The sequence below is a fragment of the Pseudophryne corroboree genome, chromosome 11 (genome assembly GCF_028390025.1).
Source record: "Pseudophryne corroboree isolate aPseCor3 chromosome 11, aPseCor3.hap2, whole genome shotgun sequence".
NCBI classification, from domain to species: domain Eukaryota; kingdom Metazoa; phylum Chordata; class Amphibia; order Anura; family Myobatrachidae; genus Pseudophryne; species Pseudophryne corroboree.
The window spans coordinates 51,551,379-51,577,451 of NC_086454.1; the positions used below are offsets into that span (position 1 = coordinate 51,551,379).

At 46.3% G+C, this 26,073-nt stretch overlaps 1 protein-coding gene across 6 annotated transcripts in view; it reads right to left on the minus strand.

The window, feature by feature from the left end:
- Positions 1-26,073, minus strand: part of DGKZ (diacylglycerol kinase zeta) — a 268,679-nt gene that overhangs the window by 15,470 nt on the left and 227,136 nt on the right. For 4 of the 6 annotated variants that reach the window (XM_063944285.1, XM_063944286.1, XM_063944282.1 and 1 more), the window contains 3 exons: positions 21,056-21,100; positions 19,879-19,948; positions 19,570-19,610 (listed from right to left, as the gene is read on the minus strand). In XM_063944285.1, the coding sequence (XP_063800355.1) occupies positions 19,570-19,610; positions 19,879-19,948; positions 21,056-21,100 (156 nt within the window). The remainder of the gene's footprint in view (positions 1-19,569; positions 19,611-19,878; positions 19,949-21,055; positions 21,101-26,073) is intronic. The other 2 variants (XM_063944284.1, XM_063944283.1) reach the window with 1 other exon arrangement.

Consider the following 26,073-nt stretch of genomic DNA (forward strand, 5'->3'; position numbering starts at 1 on the left):
ACACACACCCTTCCGTACAAGAAGGAAGAGGTTAGTGAGTAAAAGGATCCTCAAATCAGGTGCGTCAGGGTGGGATACCTGTGGACTTAGGAGAAATACCGTTATCAACGGTAAGTTCTTACCATAACGTATATTTCTCCGGCAGGGTCCACATGTTATCCACAGGATAACATTGGGATGTCCCAAAGCAATTTAGTGGTGGGGACGCTGCTGATTGGACAAGAGAATCCTTCGCCCGAATTCAGCATCCTGAGAGGTAAAAGGTATCCATGGCATAATGTCTAATGAATGTGTTAATGGAAGACCATGTGGCTGCCTTAGATATCTGTTCTGCTGAAGCACCACGTTGTGCTGCCCATGATGGACATTCTTTACGAGTAGAGTGAGCAGGCACATTAGCCGGAACAGGGAGATCAGCTTGAGAATATGCTTCTGAAATAGTCATCTGAAGCCACCTCGCCAGTGTCTGCTTATCAGCAGGCCATCCTCAGAAATCCGTAGAGTATGAAGAGAGAATTTGTCTTTGATGGCACTGGTACGATCCACGTAGATCCTTAAGGCACAGACCACGTCCAGCGATGCATCTCCCGCAGAAAGGCCCGATACCTGGAAAGCCGGGACTAGAATTTCTTCGTTAAGGTGGAATTTAGACACCAGCTTAGGAAGATACCCAGATCTAGTTCTTAGAACTGCTTTATCTGGATAAAAAAATCAGAAATGGGGAACGACATGACAATGGGTGGTCTTCAGTTTCCCGACTGTCGGGATCCCGGTGCACAGTATACCGGCGCCGGAATCCCAACAGCCGGCATACCAACACTTTTTCTCCCTCTTGGGGGTCCACGACCGCAGCGTGGCGAGTGCAGTGAGCCCGCAAGGGGCTCATTTGCGCTCGCCCAGCTGTCGGTATGTCGGCGGTCGGGATTCCGGCGGCATACACTACTTCACACCATGACAATGCCCCTAAATCTGACACTCTTCTAGCTGACGTAATGGCCATTAAAAAATAAAATAAAAAAAAGAGAACTTTAGCTGTCAACCATTTAAGATCCACTTTATTAAGTGGTTCAAATGGGGCAACTTGAAGGGTCTTTAGGACTAAATTTAAGTCCCAAGGCACTGTAGGAGGAACAAAAGGAGGTTGAATGCGCAACATTCCCTGGAAAAAAAGTACGCACTTCCTGTAAATTGGCAAATTTTCTTTTGGAATCATACAGTCAATGCTGAAACTTGCACTCTCAAGGAAGCCACCTTCAAACCTTTATCCACTCCTGTCTGAAGTAATGCTAAGACCCTGGAAACTCTGAAAGACTTAGGGTCCATTTTCCGTTCACTGCACCAATGAATATAGGTTTGCCATATTCTGGAAGGTTTCCTTGCTCTGAGCATTGGTTGAATTACCTGTTGCAAGAATCCTCTTGACTTCAGGATAGAGGTTTCAAGAGCCACACCGTCAAAGACAGTCGATCCAGATATCTGTGATAACAAGGACCGTGCATCAGTAGATCTGGATGTTGAGGGAGCAGGAGTGGAGCATCCAGCGTCATTCTCTGCAGATCTGTGTACCAATGCCTTCTGGGCCAAGCCGGAGATATTAGTATTACGGCACCCTTTCCTTGCTTTATCTTTCTCATCACCCTGGGTAACAGGGTGATTGGAGGAAACGCATAAGCCAGATGAAAGTCCCATCTCACCGACAGGGCATCCACAAAGATTGCTCTGGGATCCTTTGTTCTTGACCCGTATGCGAGAACTTTGTTGTTCTGACGGGACGCCCCACTTGTCTACTAGAGTCTGGAAGACCTCCGGGTGTAGAGCCCATTTGCTTGCATGAATGACATGTCGACAGCTTTCCAGTTTAGGACTCCCGGAACGAACACTGCGGACAAGGCTGGATGATGAAGTTCTGCCTACTTTAGTATGTGACTTGCCTCCTTCATCGCTTTTTGCCTGCGAGTTCCTCCCTGATGGTTGAGGTACGCTATTGCCATTGCCTTGTCAGAGCGGATCTCAACTGGTTTTCCCTGAAGAATGTCCTTTGCCTGAATCAGTTCCATGTATATGGCCCGAAGTTCCAATATATTTATTGGCAGGCAACCTTCTTCCTTGGTCCATTGCCCCGAAACCACAACCTTCCTGAACTGCTCCCCAGCCCTGAAGACTGGCATCCGTTGTCAGAATTTCCCAATCTGATATCCAAAAGGGTCTCCCCTTGTCCAGATGGGAGGTCTGTAGCCACCAGGCTAATGACCTTCTTACTTCCACCGTAAGAACCATAGTCTGCGTTTTTATCATCTGATGCAACCCATTCCATTTGGCAAGAATCAGATGCTGCAGAGGCCTCGAGTTGAACTGTGCATACTCCACCATGTCAAATGTTGACACCATCAATCCCATCACACGCATTGCTGCATGAATGGATACCTTTAGACTGTGTAGCAAGTCCTGAATCCTTGACTGAACCATGGATATCTTGTTCAGAGGTAAAATTACTCTCTAAAGACTTGAATCCATTACAGCTCCCAAGTGAGTCATCTGCTGTGACGGAACTAGAGACGATTTTGACCAATTTATGAGCCACCCGTGCCTTTGCAGACACGTTATTTTCAGTTGCAAATGACATAGGAGCAATTCCTGCGACTGTGCCAGGATTAAAAGATTGTCGAGGTATGGAAAAATTCTTATCCCCTGTCGGTGGAGATAAGCTGCCATTACCACCATAATCTTGGTAAATACTCTGGGGGCTGTGGCTAACCCAAAAGGTAGGGCCTGGAACTGAAAATGCTGTTGGAGGAAAGCGAACCTGAGATAACACTGATGGTACAGTGCTATAGGAACATGTAGGTAAGCATCCTGTATAATCAGGGATACCATATAATCCCCTGGCTCCATGGCCAAAATGACGGAATGTAAAGTCTCCATATGAAACCGAGGTACCCAAATGTATTTGTTCAGCACTTTGAGATTGAGAATGGGCCGGAATGACCCATTTGGTTTCTGTAGTAGAAACAGGTTGGAGTAAAAACCCTGTCCTCGTCGTGCAGGAGGAACTGGAATGACAACTCCTGATTGAAGCAATTTCTGAACTGCTTCTTGCAAAGCCCTGGCCTTCGTCTCTACCCGAGACAGGCTGGTACAAAAAAAAACTTTGAGGCGGGTGCTTCTTGAAGGCAAAAGCATAACCTAGATATACCGCTTCCTGCACCCAGGCATCTGTTGTAGACTGCTGCCAGATCTGTACAAACTGAAGAAGAAGTCGGTCACCCATCCTGGGATCCCCCAGGTGGAGGCCCGCACCATCAGCCTGATGGCTTATTATCTGTTTTACCAACCATGCCTCTAGTAGCCCAATGCTTTTTAGTCTTACCAGACTTGTTGTATTGGGACTGCCTGCCAACACTTTTTCCTTTAGCTTTTCCTTGAGACCGAAAGGGACGAAAAGCTGGAACTTTAGGTTTGAATTTGTATGTGGAAGGAAACTTTACCTTCTTGGAGTCTGCTTCTGACTCCAAAATATCTGTCAATTCTTTACAAAAAAAGAATATCTCCAGAAAAAGGCAAAGATTCCAAAACCTTCTTAGATTCTGAATCAGCTTTCCACATACATAGCCAAACTGCTCTGCGAGCAGCTATTGTTGAAGCTGATGCCCTTAAGGCAATAGTACCCATATCCAAAGCTGCTTCTTCCAAGAACATTGCAGCCTGTTTTATATGTGCTATATGGGATTTTTGCCCCCTAGATGCTACTGAAAAATCCCCCTCCAATGCATCAGCCCAGGCAGCCACTGCCTTTGCCATCCAAGCTGAAGCCATGGCTGGCCTTATGACTGCCCCAGACAGGAAAGAAAAAAAAAAAGTTTAAAAAAACCATCCACTCTCCTATCCATGACATCATTTCTTTATGTTGAAGGCAAAAGGTAATGTAGATTTTCACACTAATCAAATCACTTTAGGAGCCACCTCCCTTTTTAAACAACCCTCAGCTGGAAGTGAATAATTGGAATTTCATTACTTAGGAATTCTAAACTTCTTATTGGGCATAGCCCAAGCCTCTTCCATGATTTCCGTCAGCTGATCTGACCCTGGAAACTCAGTCTTACAGGTGCCTTGGTTTTTAACACAGGCTCTGCTGAATCCTCTCAAGATAGAATGGCTTTCATTGCTTTAATTAACTCCGCTACATCCACTGAGCTGAGACCTTCCCCCTCCTCTTCGTATGCTGAAGTAGAATTTATTGAGCTTTCATCCTCCAATGAATCCTCATCTGAAACATGCGTAGCCTATGAGGATGAAGATTTACTTACCACTGGCTTATCAGCCTGTTTCTTTTGAGAGGCTGCTGCTTGAAGTGATAAACCATAGGTGGGAAGCTGCATGTAAGGGTTAATCTTGTAACCTATCCCTGGTACAGGAGTTGGAGGAATTCAGCTATACTGGATGTTTGTGCAAAACATAGCCCAAGGTGGATCAACCTGCACCTGAATCTGCCTTGTATTTTTCAAGAGACCCTGGTGAAAGCTAAAACAATTTGCACACAAACCATCCTGAACCAGATCCTAAGAGTTTAACACAGCTTGCAAGACAAACATGATATGAGTGTGTAGGTGTTGCTGAGTTTATCTTCCTCACCTTTGCCACTCTTAGACATGATAAATAATCAACACTTCCACAGTGTACTACACAATTTGTGACTGTAATCACTTTAAGCTTTTTAAAGTGACATACAATCCGACCCTACCCAGCTATGCACCAGCATTGAGGATCGGAATAGAAAAAAAACCTGACAGACTATATAGTAAAGTCAGCAATCACACTAGCAGTCAATCACATGTTATACATTAGTATAATAAGCAATATGAGCACATAATCAACTACAACTACATTTCAAGTATTTAGGAGAACATATTACTGAATCATGTTTGAACAGATCTACCGTATTCAGACGCATAGCAAAAATAAGATTTTAAACCTACCGGTAAATCTTTTCTCCTAGTCCGTAGAGGATGCTGGGGACTCCGTAAGGACCATGGGGTATAGACGGGCTCCGCAGGAGACATGGGCACCTAAAAGAACTTTCTAGTATGGTGTGCACTGGCTCCTCCCTCTATGCCCCTCCTCCAGACCTTAGTTAGAGAACTGTGCCCAGAGGAGATGGACAACACGAGGAAAGGATTTTGTTAATCTAAGGGCAAGATTCATACCAGCCCACACCAATCATACCATATAACCTGGAATACACATAACCAGTTAACAGTATGAACAAACAACAGTACCGGTCCAAGACCGAGTCTAACTGTAACATAACCCTTATGTAAGCAATAACTATATACAAGTCTTGCAGATTTTCCGCACTGGGACGGGCGCCCAGCATCCTCTACGGCAGAGGTTCTCAAACTCTGTCCTCGGGAGCCCACACAGTGCATGTTTTGCAGGTAACCCAGCAGGTGCACAGGTGTATTAATTACTCACTGACACATTTTAAAAGGTCCACAGGTGGAGCAAATTATTTCACTTGCGATTCTGTGAGGAGACCTGCAAAACATGCACTGTGTGGCCCCCGAGGACCGAGTTTGAGAACCTCTGCTCTACGGACTAGGAGAAAAAGATTTACCGGTAGGTTTAAAATCTTATTTTCTCTTACGTCCTAGATCAGTGATTTTCAACCTTTTTTTTTTACTCGCGGCACACCGAACAATATTTTAAAATTGCTAAGGCACACCATAAGTTCCCCACAGAAAGAAAAAAAAAACCCCACACACATTGGCCCTCACAGGAAAAAAAAATCCACACATACTTTGGCCTACACAGAAAAAACAATCACACTGCTCCCCACATAAATCATGTTGCTCAATACATAAATCCTATTGCTCCCCACATAAATCAGTTATATTGCTCCCCACATAAATCATGTTGCTCACACATAAATCAATCACATTTCTCCCCACATAAATCCTATTGCTTCCCACATGAATTATTCACATTGTTCCCCCCATAAATCCTTATTCATGGCACACTGGTTGAAAAAGCCTGTCCTAGAGGATGCTGGGGACTCCGTAAGGACCATGGGGTTTATAGCAAAGCTCCCAATCGGGCGGGAGAGTGCGGATGACTCTACAGCACCGACTGAGCAAATGCTAGGTCCTCATCAGCCAGGGTATCAAACTTGTAGAATTTAGCAAAAGTGTTTGACCCCGACCAAGTTGCTGCTCGGCAAAGCTGTAATGCCGAGCCGCCCAAGAAGAGCCCACCCTCCTAGTGGAATGGGCCTTTACTGAATGCGGTAACGGCAATCCAGCCGTAACATAAGCCTGCTGAATCGTGTTACAGATCAAGCGAGCAATAGCCTGCTTCGAAGCAGGCGCGCCAATCTTGTTGGCAGCATACAGTACAAACAATGCAACTGTTTTCCTAATTCTAGCCGTCCTGGCTACATACATTTTTAAGGCCCTGACTACATCCAGGGACATGGAATCCTACAAGTCACTCGTAGCCACAGGCACCACAATAGGTTGGTTCATATGAAATGAAGACACCACCTTGGGTAAAAATTGAGGACGAGTCCTTAATTCCGCTCTATCTACGTGAAAAAATCAAGTAAGGGCTCTTGTAAGACAAGGCCGCCAATTCTGACACACGCCTCTCAGATGCCAAGGCTAACAACATGACCACCTTCCAGGTGAGAAATTTCAACTCCACCGTTTTAAGGGGTTCAAACCAGTGTGATTTAAGGAACTGCAACACCACGTTCAGGTCCCATGGTGCCACAAAAGGAGGCTGGATGTGTAGTACTCCTTTTACAAACGTCTGGACTTCTGGGAGAGAAGCCAATTCATTCTGAAAGAATATTGACAAGGCCGAAATCTGTACTTTAACAGAGCCTAACTTTAGGCCCATATCCACTCCTGTCTGTAGGAAGTGGAGAAAACGACCCAGATGGAAATCTTCCGTAGGAGCATTCTTGGTTTCACACCAAGAGACATATTTCCGCCAGATACGGTGATAATGTTTTACCGTCACCTCCTTCCTAGCCTTTATTAGAGTAGGTATGACCTCCTCCGGAATACGCTTCTCCGCTAGGATCCGGCGTTCAACCGCCATGCCGTCAAACGTAACACGGTAAGTCTTGGAACATGCAGAACCCCTGCTGTAACAGGTCTTCCCTTAGAGGAAGAGGCCAGGGATCTTCCGTGATAGAACAATGAGTATTGTTTGTACTCTTTCGATTTATGATCCTCAACACTTTTGTGATGAGAGGAAGAGGAGGAAACACGTAGACCGACTGGAATACCCATGGTGTTACCAGAGCTTCTACTGCTATTGCCTGAGGGTCCCGGGACCTGGCACAATACCTCCGAAGCTTCTTGTTGAGGCGTGACGCCATCATGTCTATTTGAGGAACTCCCCAGAGATCCGTTATCTCTGCAAAGACTTCTTGATGAAGTCCCCACTCTCCTGGATGGAGATAGTGTCTGCTGAGGAAGTCTGCTTCACAGTTGTCCACTCCCAGAATGAAGACAGCTGACATAGCGCTTACGTGATTTTCCGCCCAGCGAAGAATCCTGGTGGCTTCCGCCATTGCGACTCTGCTTCTTGTCCCGCCTTGGCGGTTCACATGAGCTACTGCTGTAACATTGTCTGATTGAATCAGAACCGGTAGGTTGCGAAGAAGAATCTCCACTTGTCGAAGGCAGTTGTATATGGCCCTTAGCTCCAACACGTTGATGTGTAGACAGGACTCCTGGTCTGACCATAGTCCCTGAAAATTTCTTCCTTGGGTGACTGCTCCCCATCCTCGGAGGCTCGCGTCCGTGGTTACCAGGATCCAGTCCTGAATGCCGAACCTGCGACCCTCTAGAAGGTGAGCACTTTGCAGCCACCATAGAAGAGACACCCTGGCCCTGGGGGACAGTGTTATTTTTTGTTGTAATTGTAGATGGGACCCGGACCATTTGTCCAGAAGATCCCATTGAAACGTCCTTGCATGGAACCTGCCGAAGGGAATGGCCTCGTAAGTTGCCACCATTTTCCCCAGAACCCGAGTGCATTGATGAGCTGACACTCTTTTCGGCTTCAGTAGTTCTCGGACCATGTTCTGGAGGTCCTGGACTTTTTCCAACGGGAGGAAAACTTTATTTTTTTCCATGTCCAGTATCATGCCAAGGAAGGCTAGTCGTGTTGTCGGAACCAACTGTGACTTTGGTAGATTGAGAATCCACCCATGTTGCTGAAGCACTCTCTGAGAGAGTGCCACGTTCTCCAGTAATTGCTCTCTTGATCTCGCTTTTATCAGGAGATCGTCCAAGTATGGGATAATTGTGACTCCTCGCTTGCGCAGGACCACCATAATTTCCGCCATTATCTTGGTGAAAATCCTCGGGGCCGTGGACAGCCCAAACGGCAACGTCTGAAACTGGTAATGACAATCCTGTACCGCGAATCTCAGGTACTCCTGATGAGAGGGATATATGGGGACATGAAGGTAAGCATCCTTTATGTCCAGTGACACCATAAAATCCACCCCTTCCAGGCAGGCTATCACCGCTTGGAGCGATTCCATCTTGAATTTGAATCTTTTCAGGTACAGGTTCAGGGATTTTAGGTTTAAAATGGGCCTGACCGAACCATCCAGCTTCGGGACCACAAAGAGGGTTGAATAATACCCTTTTCCCTGTTGGCTCAGGGGAACCCTGATAATCACTCGCTGTTGACACAGCGTTTGAATTGCAACTAGCACTACTTCCCGCTCTGGAGTAGAAGCTGGTAAGGCCGACTTGAAAAATCGGCGTGGGGGCACCTCTTCGAATTCCAGCTTGTAGCCCTGGGAGACTATTTCTATCACCCAAGGGTCCACGTCTGACTGAACCCAGACTTGGCTGAATAGTCGAAGGCATGCCCCCACCTGAGCGGACTCCCGCAGGGTAGCCCCAGCGTCATGCGGTGGACTTAGCGGAAGCCGGGGAGGACTTCTGCTCTTGGGAACCAGCCTCAGCAGGTGTCCTCTTGCCTCTACCCTTACTTCTGGCGAGGAAAGAGGAGCCCCGACCTCTTCTGGATCTATGCGACCAAAAGGACTGCATCTGATATTGTGGGGGTTTCTTTTGCTGTTGGGGAACAAAAGGTAAAAAGGTCGACTTACCCGCGGTGGCTGTCGAGATCAGGTCCTCGAGGCCGTCCCCAAACAATACTTCACCTTTGTAAGGTAAAACCTCCATATGCCTTTTTGAGTCTGCATCCCCCGTCCATTGGAGGATCCACAAGGCTCTTCTTGACGAAATAGCCATAGCATTGGCTCTTGAACCCAGTAAACCAATGTCTCTTTGAGCGTCCCTCATATATAAGACTGCGTCCTTAATATGAGCTAATGTTAACAAAATTGTATCCCTATCTAGGGTATCAAGGTCAGCTGACAGTGTATCTGTCCAAGCTGCTACTGCACTACATACCCATGCCGACGCAATTGCCGGTCTAAGCAAAGTACCAGTATGAGTGTAGATAGACTTTAGTGTAGTCTCTTGCCTGGGGTCCGCAGGGTCCTTGAGGGCCGCTGTGTCAGGGGACGGTAGCGCCACCTTCTTGGAAAGGCGTGTTAAGGCTTTGTCCACTGTGGGAGAGGATTCCCAACGTACCCTGTCCTGTCCTGTGGGAAAGGGTACGCCATAAGAACTCTTTTGGGAATCTGCAGTTTCTTATCTGGAGTTTCCCAAGCTTTTTCACATAACTCACTAATTTCATGGGACCATGTGTATCCTCGTGTCGGGCACCGAGGGCTCATCAGTGATATGTAACACATCTTTAATTGCAATAATTATGCACTGAATACTTTTTGTCACCCTGGGGTGCAACCTTGCTTCATCATAGTCGACACTGGAATCAGAGTCTGTGTCGGTATCTGTGTCCCTTATTTGTGAGAAGGGACGTTTCTAAGACCCCGACGGGTCCTGTGAGTCGGCACAATCTGTAGACTGATTACCTGCCGACGCTCTGGACTCTGCTTTGTCCAGTCTTTCATGCAGTGAAGCTACACTAGCATTTAACATATGCCACATATTCATCCAATCCTGAGTCGGCACCGCCGACTGAGACACACCACTCATCTGTTCCACCTCCTCTTTGGATAAGCCTTCCGTTTCAGACATGCCGACACACGTACCGACACCCCACACACACACACTGGGATATAACTATAAGGGGACAATTCCCCAAAGAAGGCCCTTTGGAGAGACAGAGAGAGAGTATGCCAGCACACACCCGCGCCAACTGACCCAGGAAAAATAAAAACCAGATAGCGCTTTTACATATAAATGTATACAGAATTCCCCACTCACTGCGCTTTAAATATGTGCCCCCCTCTCTTATTTTCAGCCCTCTGATGCTCAGCAGGGGAGAGTCCGGGGAGCCAACGTTCTCTGCAGCCTCTGTGGAGAAAATGGCGCTGGTTAGTGCTGAGGGATCAAGCTCCGCCCTCTCGCGCGGCTGGCTTCGGTCCCGCTCGAGATTTTGAAAAAAAAATGGCGGGGATTTGTAGTTTACTGCCCCGCAGCCTAACTACATGCTTCTTGCCAAAAAACAAGGTTTATTACTGCCCAGGGCGCCCCCCCCTGCGCCCTCCACCCATCAGTGCCATGTGTGTAAATGTGGGAGCAAAGGCGCGCATCTACCTGCTGCGCACTTACCTCATGAAGATCTGAAGTCTACTGCCGCCTGACGTCTTCTTATGATCTGTCATACTCACATGGCTTCTTTTTTCCGGCATCTGTGAGGAGGATGGCGGCGCGGCTCCGGGACGAACCCCAGGGTGAGACCTGTGTTCCAACTCCCTCTGGAGCTTATGGTGTCCAGTAGCCTAAGAAGCAGAGCCCTTAACTCTTAATAAGTGGGTCTGCTTCTCTCCCCTCAGTCCCACGATGCAGGGAGTCTGTTGCCAGCAGAGCTCCCTGAAAATAAAAAACCTAACAAAATTATTTTTCAGAGAAACTCAGGAGAGCTCCCCTGTAATGCACCCAATCTCCTCTGGGCACTAGATCTAACTGAGGTCTGGAGGAGGGGCATAGAGGGAGGAGCCAAAGCACACCATACTAGAAAGTTCTTTTAGGTGCCCATGTCTCCTGCGGAGCCTGTCTATACCCCATGGTCCTTACGGAGTCCCCAGCATTCTCTAGGACGTAAGACAAAGAAACAGTAATAGTATACAGAACTCATATGCAATAGGCACTTATCTAACTATTCGTACTCAAAAAGGTAGATAGAGACTTAGTGCTGAATTACCCGTACTCAGTAAAGTGGGATACAGGGAGACTCACTCCGCTTCCAGGACCGATTAATACGTTTGCGAACGCTGAGTGGATCCAGACGCTACTAGTGTACACTGCCACTCCATGAACCTATAGTGAACACAGACGCACCAGTCACACAGCCGCCTATGCTGCGACTGGGTCCCCTTATTGTGCAGAGTCTGAGATGGAAGCGGGAAAACAGTTCATGGCGGAAGACTTGGAGGAAACTGGTCATGAACCGGGGGGGGGGGGGAGGGGCGACCAGGAGAGCGTCTGACTCCCCACTGCTGACATCAACCCTAGGGATCACGGCCTCATACTATTCCTGCAGCCTATGATCCCTAAGGCCAAGCGCTGGTGCACCCGCGTTGGCAGCCACGTCAGCGACTGTTTGGTAGTCTCCTCCAAAAACAGTGCGGCCGTGTCCGCGTTCCCACTCTAAGCGGAACCGATACCTTACCTTCTCCCCGTGCTCCGGCCACAGCCTGGTAACGTCTGCTGGACCTGCTAGTATATCCGACACAGACGCCCGCCGAAACAGCACTGTACTCGTGGGTAAGCGTTGTCGCGACCCGGCGGAGAGTTGTTGGAGCAACTCTTTCAAAGGTACATATAAAACGCTTTTTAGAAAGAACACTCAAGAAAAAAATAGTAAGACTATAAAAATAAAATAAGAAAGCTTAGGGCAGCTAAAAACCAGCAGCCCTCTGACCATGGTCCAGCTCCTGACGCACCAAACAAAAAACTAATTTGCCTGAGCATGGAGGCTAGGATATATGGGCGGGCCTGTTGCATGCTGGGAGGCCAAAAAGCTTTGACCGATTGGTGCAAATCCGCTGTCGACCCTGCTGGAGAAAGTATGTTTTCTTACTGAGATGCCATGCAAAATTAAATTATCCGTTGGTCAGTTACGGCGAGAACGAATGCGCTTCAAACATAGCCGTGGCTTGTGGACAGCTGAGACGGCCATTCTGTGGGCTGAACTAATATACAGAGTAATGCTGTCCCATTAATTTACTGGGAACCATGTACTGACCGAAGAACAAACCAGATTAACAAATGTTCCTGATAAAGCAGCAGAGGGCACTGGCAAATGCAGGGGGCGGGGCGTGTCCTGGCACCTCTTAGTCAGGGGTTCAGATTAGGACCACGATAGCAACAGTATATAATACAATTACTATAGCTGTTGCGCATGCCTGGTATAGCAGCTTCTTCTACCAAGTTTGCGGTGTATGGAGATCTGACCGCTTAATCAGTCCACTGGATCAGAGAGCAGCTGCCAGAAAGAAGCAATAGACTCCTTACTATGAGGTGGGAGAATGTGTGCTTAGAAAGTGCAGTTCTGTCTCCTACTGGTTCTGTTATGTTTGTTTATTATGGAAAGTTTAACCTTTTCCTGACCACTTATGTTTAGAATAGTTAAATATGCTGGACTGTTCGTGTGCCTTGATAACTGAGGTTGGGAAATGCTGGCATATACCATCTAGTGTTAATTATTAATACTGAATTCCATACACTAGGTTCTACTATAGCTCCCCACGTAGTAATTGTATTACACAGTCACTTGTATTTGAGGTTTCAGTATTCCTTACACAGCTGTATTAAAATTCTCACAGAGCTAAATCACACCACAGCGCCCCCACGTGTTTGTTTGCTGCATTACAGTCTGCAACACTTCATCTCCCAACTCCCAGACATACTGGTCGATGTACGTCAATGTAACATCAGGTAAGATTCTAACAGAGAAGGCGGAAACTACGTACAATACATGAAGCCATAACACACAAGTTTCACTGACATTTAAATAACTATAGTAAATTATATTTTCCCAATAGCACTTGAAGAGGTCATTACTTCGTCAGACACCTGTAACACAAAACGCATATTAAAACGGGTGTGGATCATAAGGTCGACAGTCATTAGGTCGCCCACTATTGGTCAAGAGTGACTAGGTCGACATGGGAAAAGGTCGACATATGAGGTTTTTATTGTTTTTTGGGTGTAGTTTTCTTCAGAAAGTGACAGAGACCCCAATTAGTGCAGTGCACCGTGTCCGCTCGCCATGTTTCGGGCAAGGTGCCTCGCTCCGCCACCTCTGCACTTGGCACGGGTTACTATTCCCAATGGTAGTCCACGTGGATCGTAAAGTAGGTAGTAAAAAAAAAAAATAAAAATATTAAAAAGTGAAAAAAAACGTATGTCGACCTTTTCATGTGTCGACCTAGTGACCATGTTGACCAATAGTGGTTGACCTAATGAGTGTCGACCTAAGTGCTGTTGATCTAAAGACCAGATACCAACAAGTCTGCAACCACCTGCTATTTATAACCTTACAAAACAGCTAGTTAGCATTGAAGATAAAATAAGATTTTAAACCTACCGGTAAATCTTTTTCTCCTAGTCCGTAGAGGATGCTGGGGACTCTGTAAGGACCATGGGGTATACACGGGCTCCGCAGGAGACAGGGGCACTATAAAGAACTTTAGATGGGTGTGCACTGGCTCCTCCCTCTATGCCCCTCCTCCAGACCTCAGTTAGAGAACTGTGCCCAGAGGAGACGGACAGTACGAGGAAAGGATTTTTGTTAATCTAAGGGCAAGATTCATACCAGCCCACACCATCCACACCGTATAACATGGAATATACGCAACCAGTCAACAGTATGAACAAAAACAGCATCAGCCAAAGACTGATCTCAACTGTAACATAACCCTTATGTAAGCAATAACTATATACAAGGCTTGCCGAAATATGTCCGCACTGGGACGGGCGCCCAGCATCCTCTACGGACTAGGAGAAAAAGATTTACCGGTAGGTTTAAAATCTTATTTTCTCTTACGTCCTAGAGAATGCTGGGGACTCCGTAAGGACCATGGGGATTATACCAAAGCTCCAGACCGGGCAGGAGAGTGCGGATAACTCTGCAGCACCGATTGAGCAAACATCAGGTCCTCATCAGCCAGGGTATCAAACTTGTAGAATTTTGCAAAAGTGTTTGAACCCGACCAAGTCGCCATTCGACAAAGCTGTAATGCCGAGACGCCTCGGGCAGCCGCCCAAGAAGAGCCCACCTTCCTAGTGGAATGAGCCTTTACCGAATTTGGTAACGGCAATCCAGCCGTAGAATGAGCCTGCTGAATTGGGTTACAGATCCAGCGAGCAATAGTCTGCTTAGAAGCAGGAGCGCCAACCTTGTTGGCTGCATACAGGATAAACAGTGCCTCTGTTTTCCTAACCCGAGCCGTCCTGGCTACATACATTTTTAAGGCCCTGACTACATCAAGGGACTTGGAATCCTCCAAGTCATCTGTAGCCACAGGCACCACAATAGGTTGGTTCATATGAAACTATGAAACCACTTTAGGCAAAAATTGAGGACGAGTCCTTAATTCCGCTCTATATGGAAAATCAGATAGGGGCTTTTGTGAGACAAAGCCGCCAATTCGGACACCCGCCTTGCAGATGCCAAGGCCAACAACGTGACTACCTTCCAAGTGAGAAATTTTAATTCAACCGTTTGAAGAGGTTCAAACCAGTGAGATTTTATGAACTGTAACACCACGTTAAGGTCCCATGGTGCCACTGGAGGCACAAAAGGAGGCTGTATGTGCAGCACTCCCTTTACAAAAGTCTTGACTTCTGGGAGAGAAGCCAATTCCTTCTGAAAGAAAATTGATAGGGCCTGAAATCTGTACCTTAATGGAGCCTAATTTTAGGCCCCTATCCACTCCTGTCTGTAGAAAGTGGAGAAAACGGCCCAGATGGAATTCCTCAGTAGGAGTATTCTTGGCTTCACACCAAGATACATACTTTCTCCAGATACGGTGATAATGTTTCGCCGTCACCTCCTTCCTAGCCTTTATCAGAGTAGGGATGACTTCTTCTGGAATGCCTTTCCCAGCTAGGATTCGGTGTTCAACCGCCATGCCGTCAAACGTAACCGCGGTAAGTCTTGGAACACGCAGGGCCCCTGTTGCAACAGGTCCTCTCTGAGAGGAAGAGGCCACGGATCTTCTGTGAGCATTTCCTGAAGATCTGAATACCAGGCCCTTCGAGGCCAATCTGGAACAATGAGTATTGTCCGCACGCTTTTTCGTCTTATGATTCTCAATATCTTTGAGATGAGTGGAAGAGGAGGGAACACATAGACCGACTGAAACACCCACGGTGTCACCAGGGCGTCTACTGCTACTGCCTGAGGGTCCCTTGACCTGGCACAATACCTCTGAAGCTTCTTGTTGAGGCGTGACGCCATAATGTCTATTTGAGGAAGTCCCCAATGACTTGTTATCTCTGCAAAAACTTCTTGATGAAGTCCCCACTCTCCTGGATGGAGATCGTGTCTGCTGAGGAAGTCTGATTCCCAGTTGTCCACTCCCGGAATGAAGACTGTTGCCAAAGCGCTTATGTGATTTTCTGCCCAGCGAAGAATCCTGGTGGCTTCCGCCATTGCCGCTCTGCTCCTTGTCCTGCCTTGGCGGTTTACATGAGCCACGGCTGTGACGTTGTCTGATTGAATCAGAACCGGTAGGTCGCGAAGAAGATTCTCCGCTTGACGTAGGCCGTTGTATATGGCCCTCAATTCCAGTACGTTGATGTGTAGACAAGCCTCCTGGCTTGACCATAGTCCTTGAAAGTTTCTTCCTTGTGTGACTGCTCCCCATCCTCGGAGGCTCGCGTCCGTGGTCACCAGAACCAAGTCCTGAACGCCGAACCTGCGACCCTCTAAAAGGTGAGCACTCCGTAGCCACCACAGGAGAGACACCCTGGCCCTGGGGGACAGGCTTATTTTCTGATGAATTTGAAGATGGGACCCGGACCACTTGTCCAGAAGGTCCCACTGAAACGTCCTCGCATGAAACCTGCCGAAGGGGATGGCCTCGTAGGTCGCCACCATTTTCCCCAGTACTCGAATGCATTGATGGACTGACACTCTTTTCGGTTTTAACAGGTCTCTGACCATGTTCTGGAGTTCCTGTGCTTTTTCCATAGGGAGAAAACCCCTCTTTTGTTCCGTGTCCAGAATCATGCCTAAGAAAGATAGCCGAGTTGTTGGAACCAACTGTGACTTTGGTAGATTCAGAATCCAGCCATGTTGCTGCAGCACTCTCAGGGAGAGCGCCACGCTTTTCAGCAACTGATCCCTTGATCTCGCTTTTATCAGGAGATCGTCCAAGTACGGGATAATTGTGACTCCCTGCCGGCGCAGGAGCACCAGCATTTCCGCCATTACCTTGGTGAAAATCCTCGGGGCCGTGGAAAGCCCAAACGGCAACGTCTGAAACTGGTAATGACAGTCCTGTACAGCGAATCTCAGGTACGCCTGATGAGGGGGATATATGGGGACATGAAGGTATGCGTCCTTTATGTCCAATGACACCATTAAATTCCCTCCTTCCAGGCTGGAGATAACTGCCCGGAGCGATTCCATCTTGAATTTGAACTTTGTCAAGTACAGGTTTAGGGATTTTAAATTTAGAATGGGTCTGACCGAGCCATCCGGTTTCGGGACCACAAATAGGGTTGAATAGTACCCCTTCCCCTGTTGAACTAGGGGAACCTCGACAACCACTTGTTGTTGACACAGTTTTTGAATTGCAGCTAAAACTATCTCCCTTTCTGGGGAAGAAGCTGGTAAAGCCGATTTGAAAAACTGGCGAGGAGGCACGTCTTCGAATTCCAGCTTGTAACCTTGGGATACAATTTCCATTGCCCAAGGATCCACGTCTGACTGAACCCAGACGTGGCTGAAGAGTCGAAGACGTGCCCCCACCGGCGCGAACTCCCTCAGTGGAGCCCCAGCGTCATGCGGTGGATTTAGTAGAAGCCGGGCAGGACTTCTGCTCCTGGGAACTAGCCGTAGCAGGCACTCTTTTCCCTCTACCCTTACCTCTGGCGAGGAAGGAAGAGCCCCGACCTCTTCTGGACTTATGCGACCGAAAGGACTGCATCTGATATTGCGGCGTTTTCTTTTGCCGTGGGGAAACATAAGGTAAAAAAGTAGATTTACCCGCGGTAGCTGTGGAAACCAGGTCCGCGAGACCTTCCCCAAATAAATCCTCACCTTTGTAAGGCAAAACTTCCATATGCCTCTTTGAGTCGGCATCACCCGTCCATTGGCGGGTCCACAGGGCTCGCCTAGCAGAAATCGCCATGGTGTTGGCTCTCGAACCTAGCAGACCAACGTCTCTCTGAGTGTCTCTCATATATAAGACTGCGTCTTTAATGTGACCTAAGGTCAATAAAATGGTATCCCTATCCAGGGTATCAATGTCAGCTGACAAAGTATCCGTCCAAGCCGTTACAGCGCTACAAACCCAAGCCGACGCTATTGCCGATCTGAGCAAGGCACCCGTATGTGTATAAATTAATTTTAAGGTAGTTTCCTGTCTGCGATCAGCAGGATCCTTGAGGGCTGCCGTGTCTGGAGACGGTAGCGCCACCTTTTTGGACAAGCATGTTAACGCCTTGTCCACCCTGGGCGAGGATTCCCACCGTAACCTGTCCTGCACGGGGAAAGGGTACGCCATAAGAATTCTCTTGGGAATCTGCAGTTTCTTGTCTGGAGTTTCCCAAGCCTTTTCAAATAACGCGTTCAGCTCATGAGATGGGGGAAAGGTTACCTCAGGTTTCTTTTCCTTAAACATGTGTACCCTCTTGTCAGGGACAGAGGGGTCATCTGTGATATGTAAAACATCCTTTATTGCAATAATCATTTAATGAATACTTTTGGCCACCCTTGGGTGTAACCTCGCATCATCATAGTCGACACTGGAGTTAGAATCCGTGTCGGTATCAGTGTCTGCTACTTGGGACAGTGGACGTTTCTGAGACCCTGAAGGGCCCTGTGACACAGTCAAAGCCATGGATCGACTCGCTGTTCTATCCCTGGACTCTGCTTTGTCCAATCTCTGATGTAATAAAGACACATTTGCATTTAAAACATTCAACATATCCAACCAATCAGGTGTCGGCGTTGCCAACGGAGACACCACAATCATCTGCTCCACCTCCTCCTTAGATGAGCCTTCCGCTTCAGACATGCCAACACACGCGGGGATATATCTATATGGAGACAGTTTCCCAATAAGGCCCTTTGGAGAGACAGAGAGAGAGTATGCCAGCACACACCCAGCGCCACCTGACACTGGAAACAAAATTCCCAGTTAAAACAGCGCTTTTATATAAATATATATACACTCACTGTGCCAATTAAATGTGCCCCCCCCTCTTTTTTGCCCTCTGTCACCGTGTTCAGCAGGGGAGAGTCCGGGGAGCCAGCTTCTCTGCAGTGTGCTATGGAGAAAATGGCGCTGGTTAGTGCTGGAGGATTAAACTCTGCCCCCTCAGCGGCGGGCTTCGGTCCCGCTCAAATTTCCAATACTGGCGGGGGATTATTTAATATACTGCCTCCGCAGCATATATGTATATGTTAGCCAGTCCCTAGAGGTTTATTATTGCTGCCCAGGGCGTCCCCCCTGCACCCTTCAGTGCCCGCTGTGTGTGTGTGTGTGGAAGCAATGGCGCGCAGTGTTTCCGCTGCGCGTTACCTCAGAGAAGATCTGAAGTCTTCTGCCGCCTTTGAAGTCTTCTTTCTTCTTATACTCACCCGGCTTCTATCTTCCGGCTCTGTGAGGAGGACGGCGAGGGTGAGACCTGCGTTCCGACCCTCTGGAGCTAATGGTGTCCAGTAGCCTAAGAAGCAGAGCCTATCATTTAAGTAGGTCTGCTTCTCTCCCTTCAGTCCCACGATGCAGGGAGCCTGTTGCCAGCAGTGCTCCCTGAAAATAAAAAACCTAACAAAAGTCTTTTTCAGAGAAACTCAGGAGAGCTCCCCTGTAGTGCACCCAGTCTCCTCTGGGCACAGGATTCAACTGAGGTCTGGAGGAGGGGCATAGAGGGAGGAGCCAGTACACACCCATCTAAAGTTCTTTATAGTGCCCATGTCTCCTGCGGAGCCCATCTATACCCCATGGTCCTTACGGAGTCCCCAGCATCCTCTAGGACGTAAGAGAAATACAATATTCAAAAAATTCCAATAGCTATACATTTCCATAAATAATATTGCTTACGGAACTCTACATAGATTTCTAAGATAATCTTCTGCAAGAGGCACATTGCTCCATCTATTATAATTATTTACACACAGTGGGCATATTAAGCACCATAAAAATCTCTCAGTTGTGAAAAGTGGTCAAAAACAAAACAAAAAGTAATCCGGTGGAGACACCGTGAGTATATATTATTTGAGGTCACAGAGATGATGGACTAACCGGTGTGTACACTCCTAACTCACCTGCGCTCTGTCGATCCTGTAGAAGCGGTCAGCAGTGGTGGCTGGAGGAGAGAATCAGAGGTCAGTAGAAGATATTAGTTTATCACAGGAGGCACAAATTATGCAACGGGCAACGCGTTTCACCCTTCGCTTGCACTCAATGAAGGATTAATGAATACTCCTAAAAACGCAGCCCGTGAACTCACTGGGGAACAGAGCCATCGCTGAGGCATGGACATACCTTCCATCACACTTTGTAATTTATGCCTCAGCGAAGTCACGGGTTCTCTAGAATGTTGTTTGCGGCCACAGCTATGATTTCATACTCACAATCCAGGAAGCACCATTTTGGCGAGAGTTTCTGCGAGGACACAGTCTGCGGCTTGTTTGTTCCATTCTCCTGAATCAATAAATGAATGTGATCAGCAAATGATGTGATATCTTCTGACAAAGTCTCACGTCGCTGCACATAGAAAGCAGGAGAGGCACACACTCACCAAGTAACGTTACCAAACACGCTACGTTCTGGTCATTCTAGAATGTGTTATGCTGCATATTATATGGTCTCCGATACTAGCTGGCAATACCCACAACTGATTGCGCAGCACCGTGGTCACACAAGGGGACGCCAACGTAACACAGATCTAAAACTAGGAAACTGAATAACTGCATCCTCAATACTAGCGCTAGAATATGAAAGCACATGTGACTCCAGAGGGCACGCATAGCTATATACATCTGGATTGTGACCACTGACTATTGGAGAATCAACCCGTAAATCCACAAGAGAAAGTGGCCATGACTTCATTTCCCCATTTCTAAATTGGTTGGCTATGATTTCAAAAATAAAATAAAAGGCAAAAAACTCCTTTCTCAGTTTAATTATATAATCCATTTATATATACACATATATATTTATATATCTTTACACAAACACATGTATCCCAGCATCTTCCTCTCATTTGTATGCCCGAGACTAATTGCCAATCGGAACCCTATTTCCAAAAGCAAGCAATACACAAATCTGTTTTAAAAAACAGACATTAAATGACCTACAAACCAATTTAATTTTTATACTATGTTATTTCAAACAGTCATCGTCTACTGCTCTCTACACCATGAAACATTAAACTACACTGGTCCTTATGACCAGTACCGGGGCAATTCTCCATCACTGGGCTCATCCCACTACTCTCAAGACGTAGACTGGTGCAACAGTGCCGACCCCTTGGTCTTGCACCTTGAGCGGCAGCGTGGAGTCACACCACACTCAATACAGCCCTGCTTATGATTCACCTATATGAAGGCTTTCTACGAAGCTTGCAATCGCTCTTCCAAATAATCTTACAGAACTCATTGTAATTCCAAGACACACCACTAGGGGCATTTCAGAGCGCATGCAAACACCATGTATTGTCATCACCAGGGGGGAAGGGGGGGGGGCTTACAAGACATTAATGCAGATACACAACACAAATGACAAATGGCAGCTTGTTGCTGCACACACCTTCAGGTCAAGACGTTGCAAGATTGTGGGGTACTCTGGAAAATCCTGGGGAGAAAGAGTCACATAATCTTAACCCCCAACGCGGTCAACCCCTGCACTCTACATTGTAACATCTTGTATGCACTTGTACTACATTTACAGGCCTATTTTACTGGCCAGAGAGACGTACTAGGTGCCTCATCTACCCGGATGCCGCCACCCCCACCAAGGATGCAAAGGGAGGAGGAGGGAAACCTAGAACAGGAGCCTTCAGCTCATCTGTAACGGTCATGAATATTCATCAGAGTACTACCAATCAATTCACCAGGAACAAGTGACATCACTAGGGCAAGAGGGCGATGGGGAAATGGTGAGAGGAGCCACCGGCGAATGAAGTCATGGCTCTACCAAGCTGAATATGATAAATCTATGTGATAAACCACAACTACAGATGTATCCTCATACAGCGTTGCTCATAGCGCACTATTTAGGGTCCTGTGTCGCGAGTTGGAAATAACGTTATGGCGTGCGTTATGTCCCGCGCCATGTAATACACAGTTTAACCGCTGGGTGGCGAATGCTCCACGTTGAGACTACAGTGCTGAATACAATGCTGTGGCAGTAAGCAGTGATCTGTGAAAGGCTGGCCAATCACGTTCTTCCCTTTATAAAAAAAATCCCTTTACACAAATTACAGTGCCACGCTGCCGCCCGTTCAATCAATTAATTTTTTCGTTACGTTGTGTACAAAATACCGGATAGCATTAATATGACTCCCAGATGGTCTACAGCCACACTGCCGCCCGATCACGCTAGATATGGATATTAGTATTAGCATAACAGCATTCATATTTCGGACTAGCTTCGGCAGAAATATTGAATGCAAAGTGCACTGGGTCCCTACTGTACCTCATGATGGTATCCGTATTCAATCCGTTTATTTTTTTTTTTAAAGCACTCAGATACAACACATCACATATATACCCGGATGGCCTTCCTGTATCGTGGTCGGCTGTGGCCTAACGAGAACAGCGTCCGCCTGCAATGCTTGCACTCGTGGGTTCGATACCCATTAGTGCTTGATCACTGCTAGAGACAATGTTAAAGTTGTGGCCGATGCGTTGACCATAACAATTTTTTTTTTTGTGTATTTAGATATTCTGTTTTAATACAATAAAGTTTTTTTGGTGTATTGCAAAAGTCCGCTTCTACTAAATACAAGGCCAAGCTGCTGCCCTGTTCACGCTATTCATCTAGTCGTTACGTTGGGTACAAAATGATGGATAACATTAGCATAAGCAGCAATCCTATTTCGGACTAGCTTTGTGTCTCTGTTGTTTCAAATGGGCAGAAATATTGAATGCAAAGTGCAACTGGGTACCTACAGTATCTCATGAATGCACAGTATGACTACCAGATGGTCTACAGGCACACTGCCGCTCGATCACGCTAGCTATAGATATTGTCGTTACTGTGTGTACAAATTGCAGGATCACATTAGCGTAAGCAGCTACCTTTTTTTTTTTTTTTAAAGCACCAAGGTACAACACATGACATATACACCCAGAGGGCCCACATCTACCATGGTCGGCTGTGGCCTAACTAGAACAGCGGCCGCCTGCAATGCTTGAAGCTCCGGGTTCGATACAGAGTTCGGCACCCATTTATTATTTTATTTTTTATTCTTTTTTAATACAATAAAGTTATTTGTGTTTTAAGTTTCTACTTCTCGTTATATAAGAAAAGTCCGCTTCTACTAAATACAAGGCCACGCTGCAGCCCTATTCACGCTTGGCATCTAGTCGTTACGTTGGGTACAAAATGATGGATAACATTAGCATAAGCAGCAATCCTATTTCGGACTAGCTTTGTGTTTCTGTTGTTTCAAATGGGCAGAAATATTGAATGCAAAGTGCAACTGGGTACCTACAGTATCTCATGAATGCACAACAGTGGTATATGCAATTGCCGGCGAATTGCCGCAAAAGTCGAAAAACGGGCCGTTTTCGACAAAAAAACATGTCGAATTGGATTCGACAATGCAATACAGTACTTTTCGACAAAAAAAACGGACGTTTCAGATTCGACTTTTTGCAATTCGACATTTTCAAAATTCGACATGTCTGCAGTGGTAAAAATGCGGCAATTCGACAAAAGTATATTCAATTGAAGAATGTCGATTCGACAACAGTGCTTTTCGACAGTAATTTCGTCAATTTCATTCCGCCTCACTTTGCTGGCGGAATCTAATAATAATAATCTGTCCTGTCTTCAAATGCATGGGCAGTGAGAGCCTGGGGTGTGTCCCTGCCCCTCCAATGGCTGCCCTGCAGCGAGGGATGGGACAGATCTGGTTATAGGACCACTCTGCGGGGAGGGAAAGGGGTAAGTATATAGCGTGGATGAAGTGGGGAGGCGAAGCAGGGTCCAGTATACTACTCAATGATAAGTTTTATACTACAGGTTGAGTATTCCTTATCCAAAATGTCACTTTTTGGGTCCCTTACTGAGATAATGACATATATTATATATTATGTGTATATATAGATATACAGGTTGAGTATCCCATATCCAAATATTCCAAAATACGGAATATTCCGAAATACGGACTTTTTTGACTGAGAGTGAGATAGTGAAACCTTTGTTTTCTGAGGGCTCATTGTATACACTTTGTTTAATACACAAAGTTATTAAAAATATTGTATTAAATGACCTTCAGGCTGTGTGTATAAGGTGCATATGAAACATAAATGAATTGTGTGAATGTACACACACTTTGTTTAATGCACAAAGTTATAATAAATATTGGCTAAAATGACCTTCAGGCTGTGTGTATAAGGGCCCTCATTCCGAGTCGTTCGCTCTGTAATTTTCATCGCATCGCAGTGAAATTCCGCTTAGTACGCATGCGCAATATTCGCACTGCGACTGCGCCAAGTAATTTTACAATAAAGATAGTATTTTTACTCACGGCTTTTTCTTCGCTCCTGCGATCGTAGTGTGATTGACAGGAAATGGGTGTTACTGGGCGGAAACACAGCGTTTTAGGGGCGTGTGGATAAAAACGCTACCGTTTCCGGAAAAAACGCAGGAGTGGCTGGAGAAACGGGGGAGTGTCTGGCCGAACGCTGGGTGTGTTTATGACGTCAAACCAGGAACGACAAGCACTGAACTGATCGCAGATGCCGAGTAAGTCTGAAGCTACTCTGAAACTGCTAAGTAGTTTGTAATCGCAATATTGCGAATACATCGGTCGCAATTTTAAGAAGCTAAGATACACTCCCAGTAGGTGTAGGCTTAGCGTGAGCAACTCTGCTAAATTCGCCTTGCGAGCGATCAACTCGGAATGAGGGCCAAGGTGTATATGTAACATAAAGACATTCTTTGCTTAGATTTAGGTCCCATCGCCATGATATCTCATTATGGTATGCAATTATTCCAAAATACGGAAAAATACGATATCCAAAATACCTCTGGTCCCAAGCATTTTGGATAAGGGATACTCAACCTGTATTATATAAATATATAATATAATATAATATAATATAATATAATATAATATAATATAATATAATATAATATAATATAATATAATATAATATAATATAATATATGTGTCATTATCTCAGTAGGGGAGCCAAAAATGTGTGATTTTGAATTTTGGATAAGGGATACTCAACCTGTATAATCATAGTTTTCTTTTTTTACAACACACTTTTCTTATTTATCCAGTTAGGTTTTAAGCTTTTACGCATACGGCACTGACCTGTTACTAAAGTCAAAAACACAAAATATGAAAGAGTGAACAAGAATCACAACTGCAACAATAAAACATTGCAGAAACTTTCGTTAACATTTAGTCCCCAGAAAACGCCCGTCAGTCAATGCTTAATATATAGAATTACGCTTCTACAATTATAACCCCCGTACCGGTACAGGTTTCCAGACGCATTACCCTGCGACTCCGCAGAAGGAGGGACAGAAAACAAATGACTTATTACAATGCATCCTATACACTATGTGACCTCTGTGTACCTAGCACACAAATACTTTCAGCACCATACTAGCAGCTGACAGGCCTGAAAGTTCTTTTTTTTTTTTGTTTCCTAAAGAGCAAAAGTGCTTGCAGAGGAAAAGTGATGATTTCTATAGGGCAAAGTGTTGCTCCATCTGTATTTCCGCCAATGCGAGAGAGAAGGTGTCACTGCAGCCGGTTCCCTGTCGAGTGCTCGGGATTCTGCGCCAAGTTAAATAAATCTAAATCCATTTGAGATGACCTCAGAGCTCAGAAGGGAGAGAGGTAGGGGGGGACTGATGGGAGAAAATAAAGTGGCGGTTTTGGGATTCTGCCACATAAAACAGCTCAGCCTGGAATAATCTTCAATACAAACTATTTCCATGATGTCAGCGTGTCCCTGCAGTGCTCCTGAGTGACATATGTGCAACTGGGCACAGTGTGTGTGTGAGACATGGCATCTCCTGCGGTGGCTGACTGTACATACGTGACTGGTCTCCTGTGCACAGTAGTAGACTGGGGTATATGGCACCCATCCTTATATCCATAGTACATTGCATGCATACAAAATATTTCTATGTAGATCTATATGGAATTTTATTTGAGATGTTGAAATAACTACAATTTTAAACTTCAGGGAGGGAGGGGTTATACCTGGTGACTAACAGCTAGTCTAAGGCCGATAACCATAATGCAGTGTCCATTCGTCTGCAAGCGTCAGCCAATCACAAGACTTGATTTTTATGTCCGCGGCTGTCAACATTCGTTTCTGGGCTTGCACCCGCGCCATACTGGGTGCAAAAGACGCATCCGAAATAGGCGTCCAATTTACATCCGCGCGGTACAGTCAAGTACGGAAACCATCTTATGCACCCACAATAATCCCAAAACACTCCCCTCAAGCAGCCCAGTTACTGCCAAGAAACCCAGAAACAGGAAGTCCAGCGACGGCTGGATCAATCTGTACACACTAGCGATCTCCGCCCATGTGCGCACGCCTGATCTGGCGCAGGCGCAGATTTTT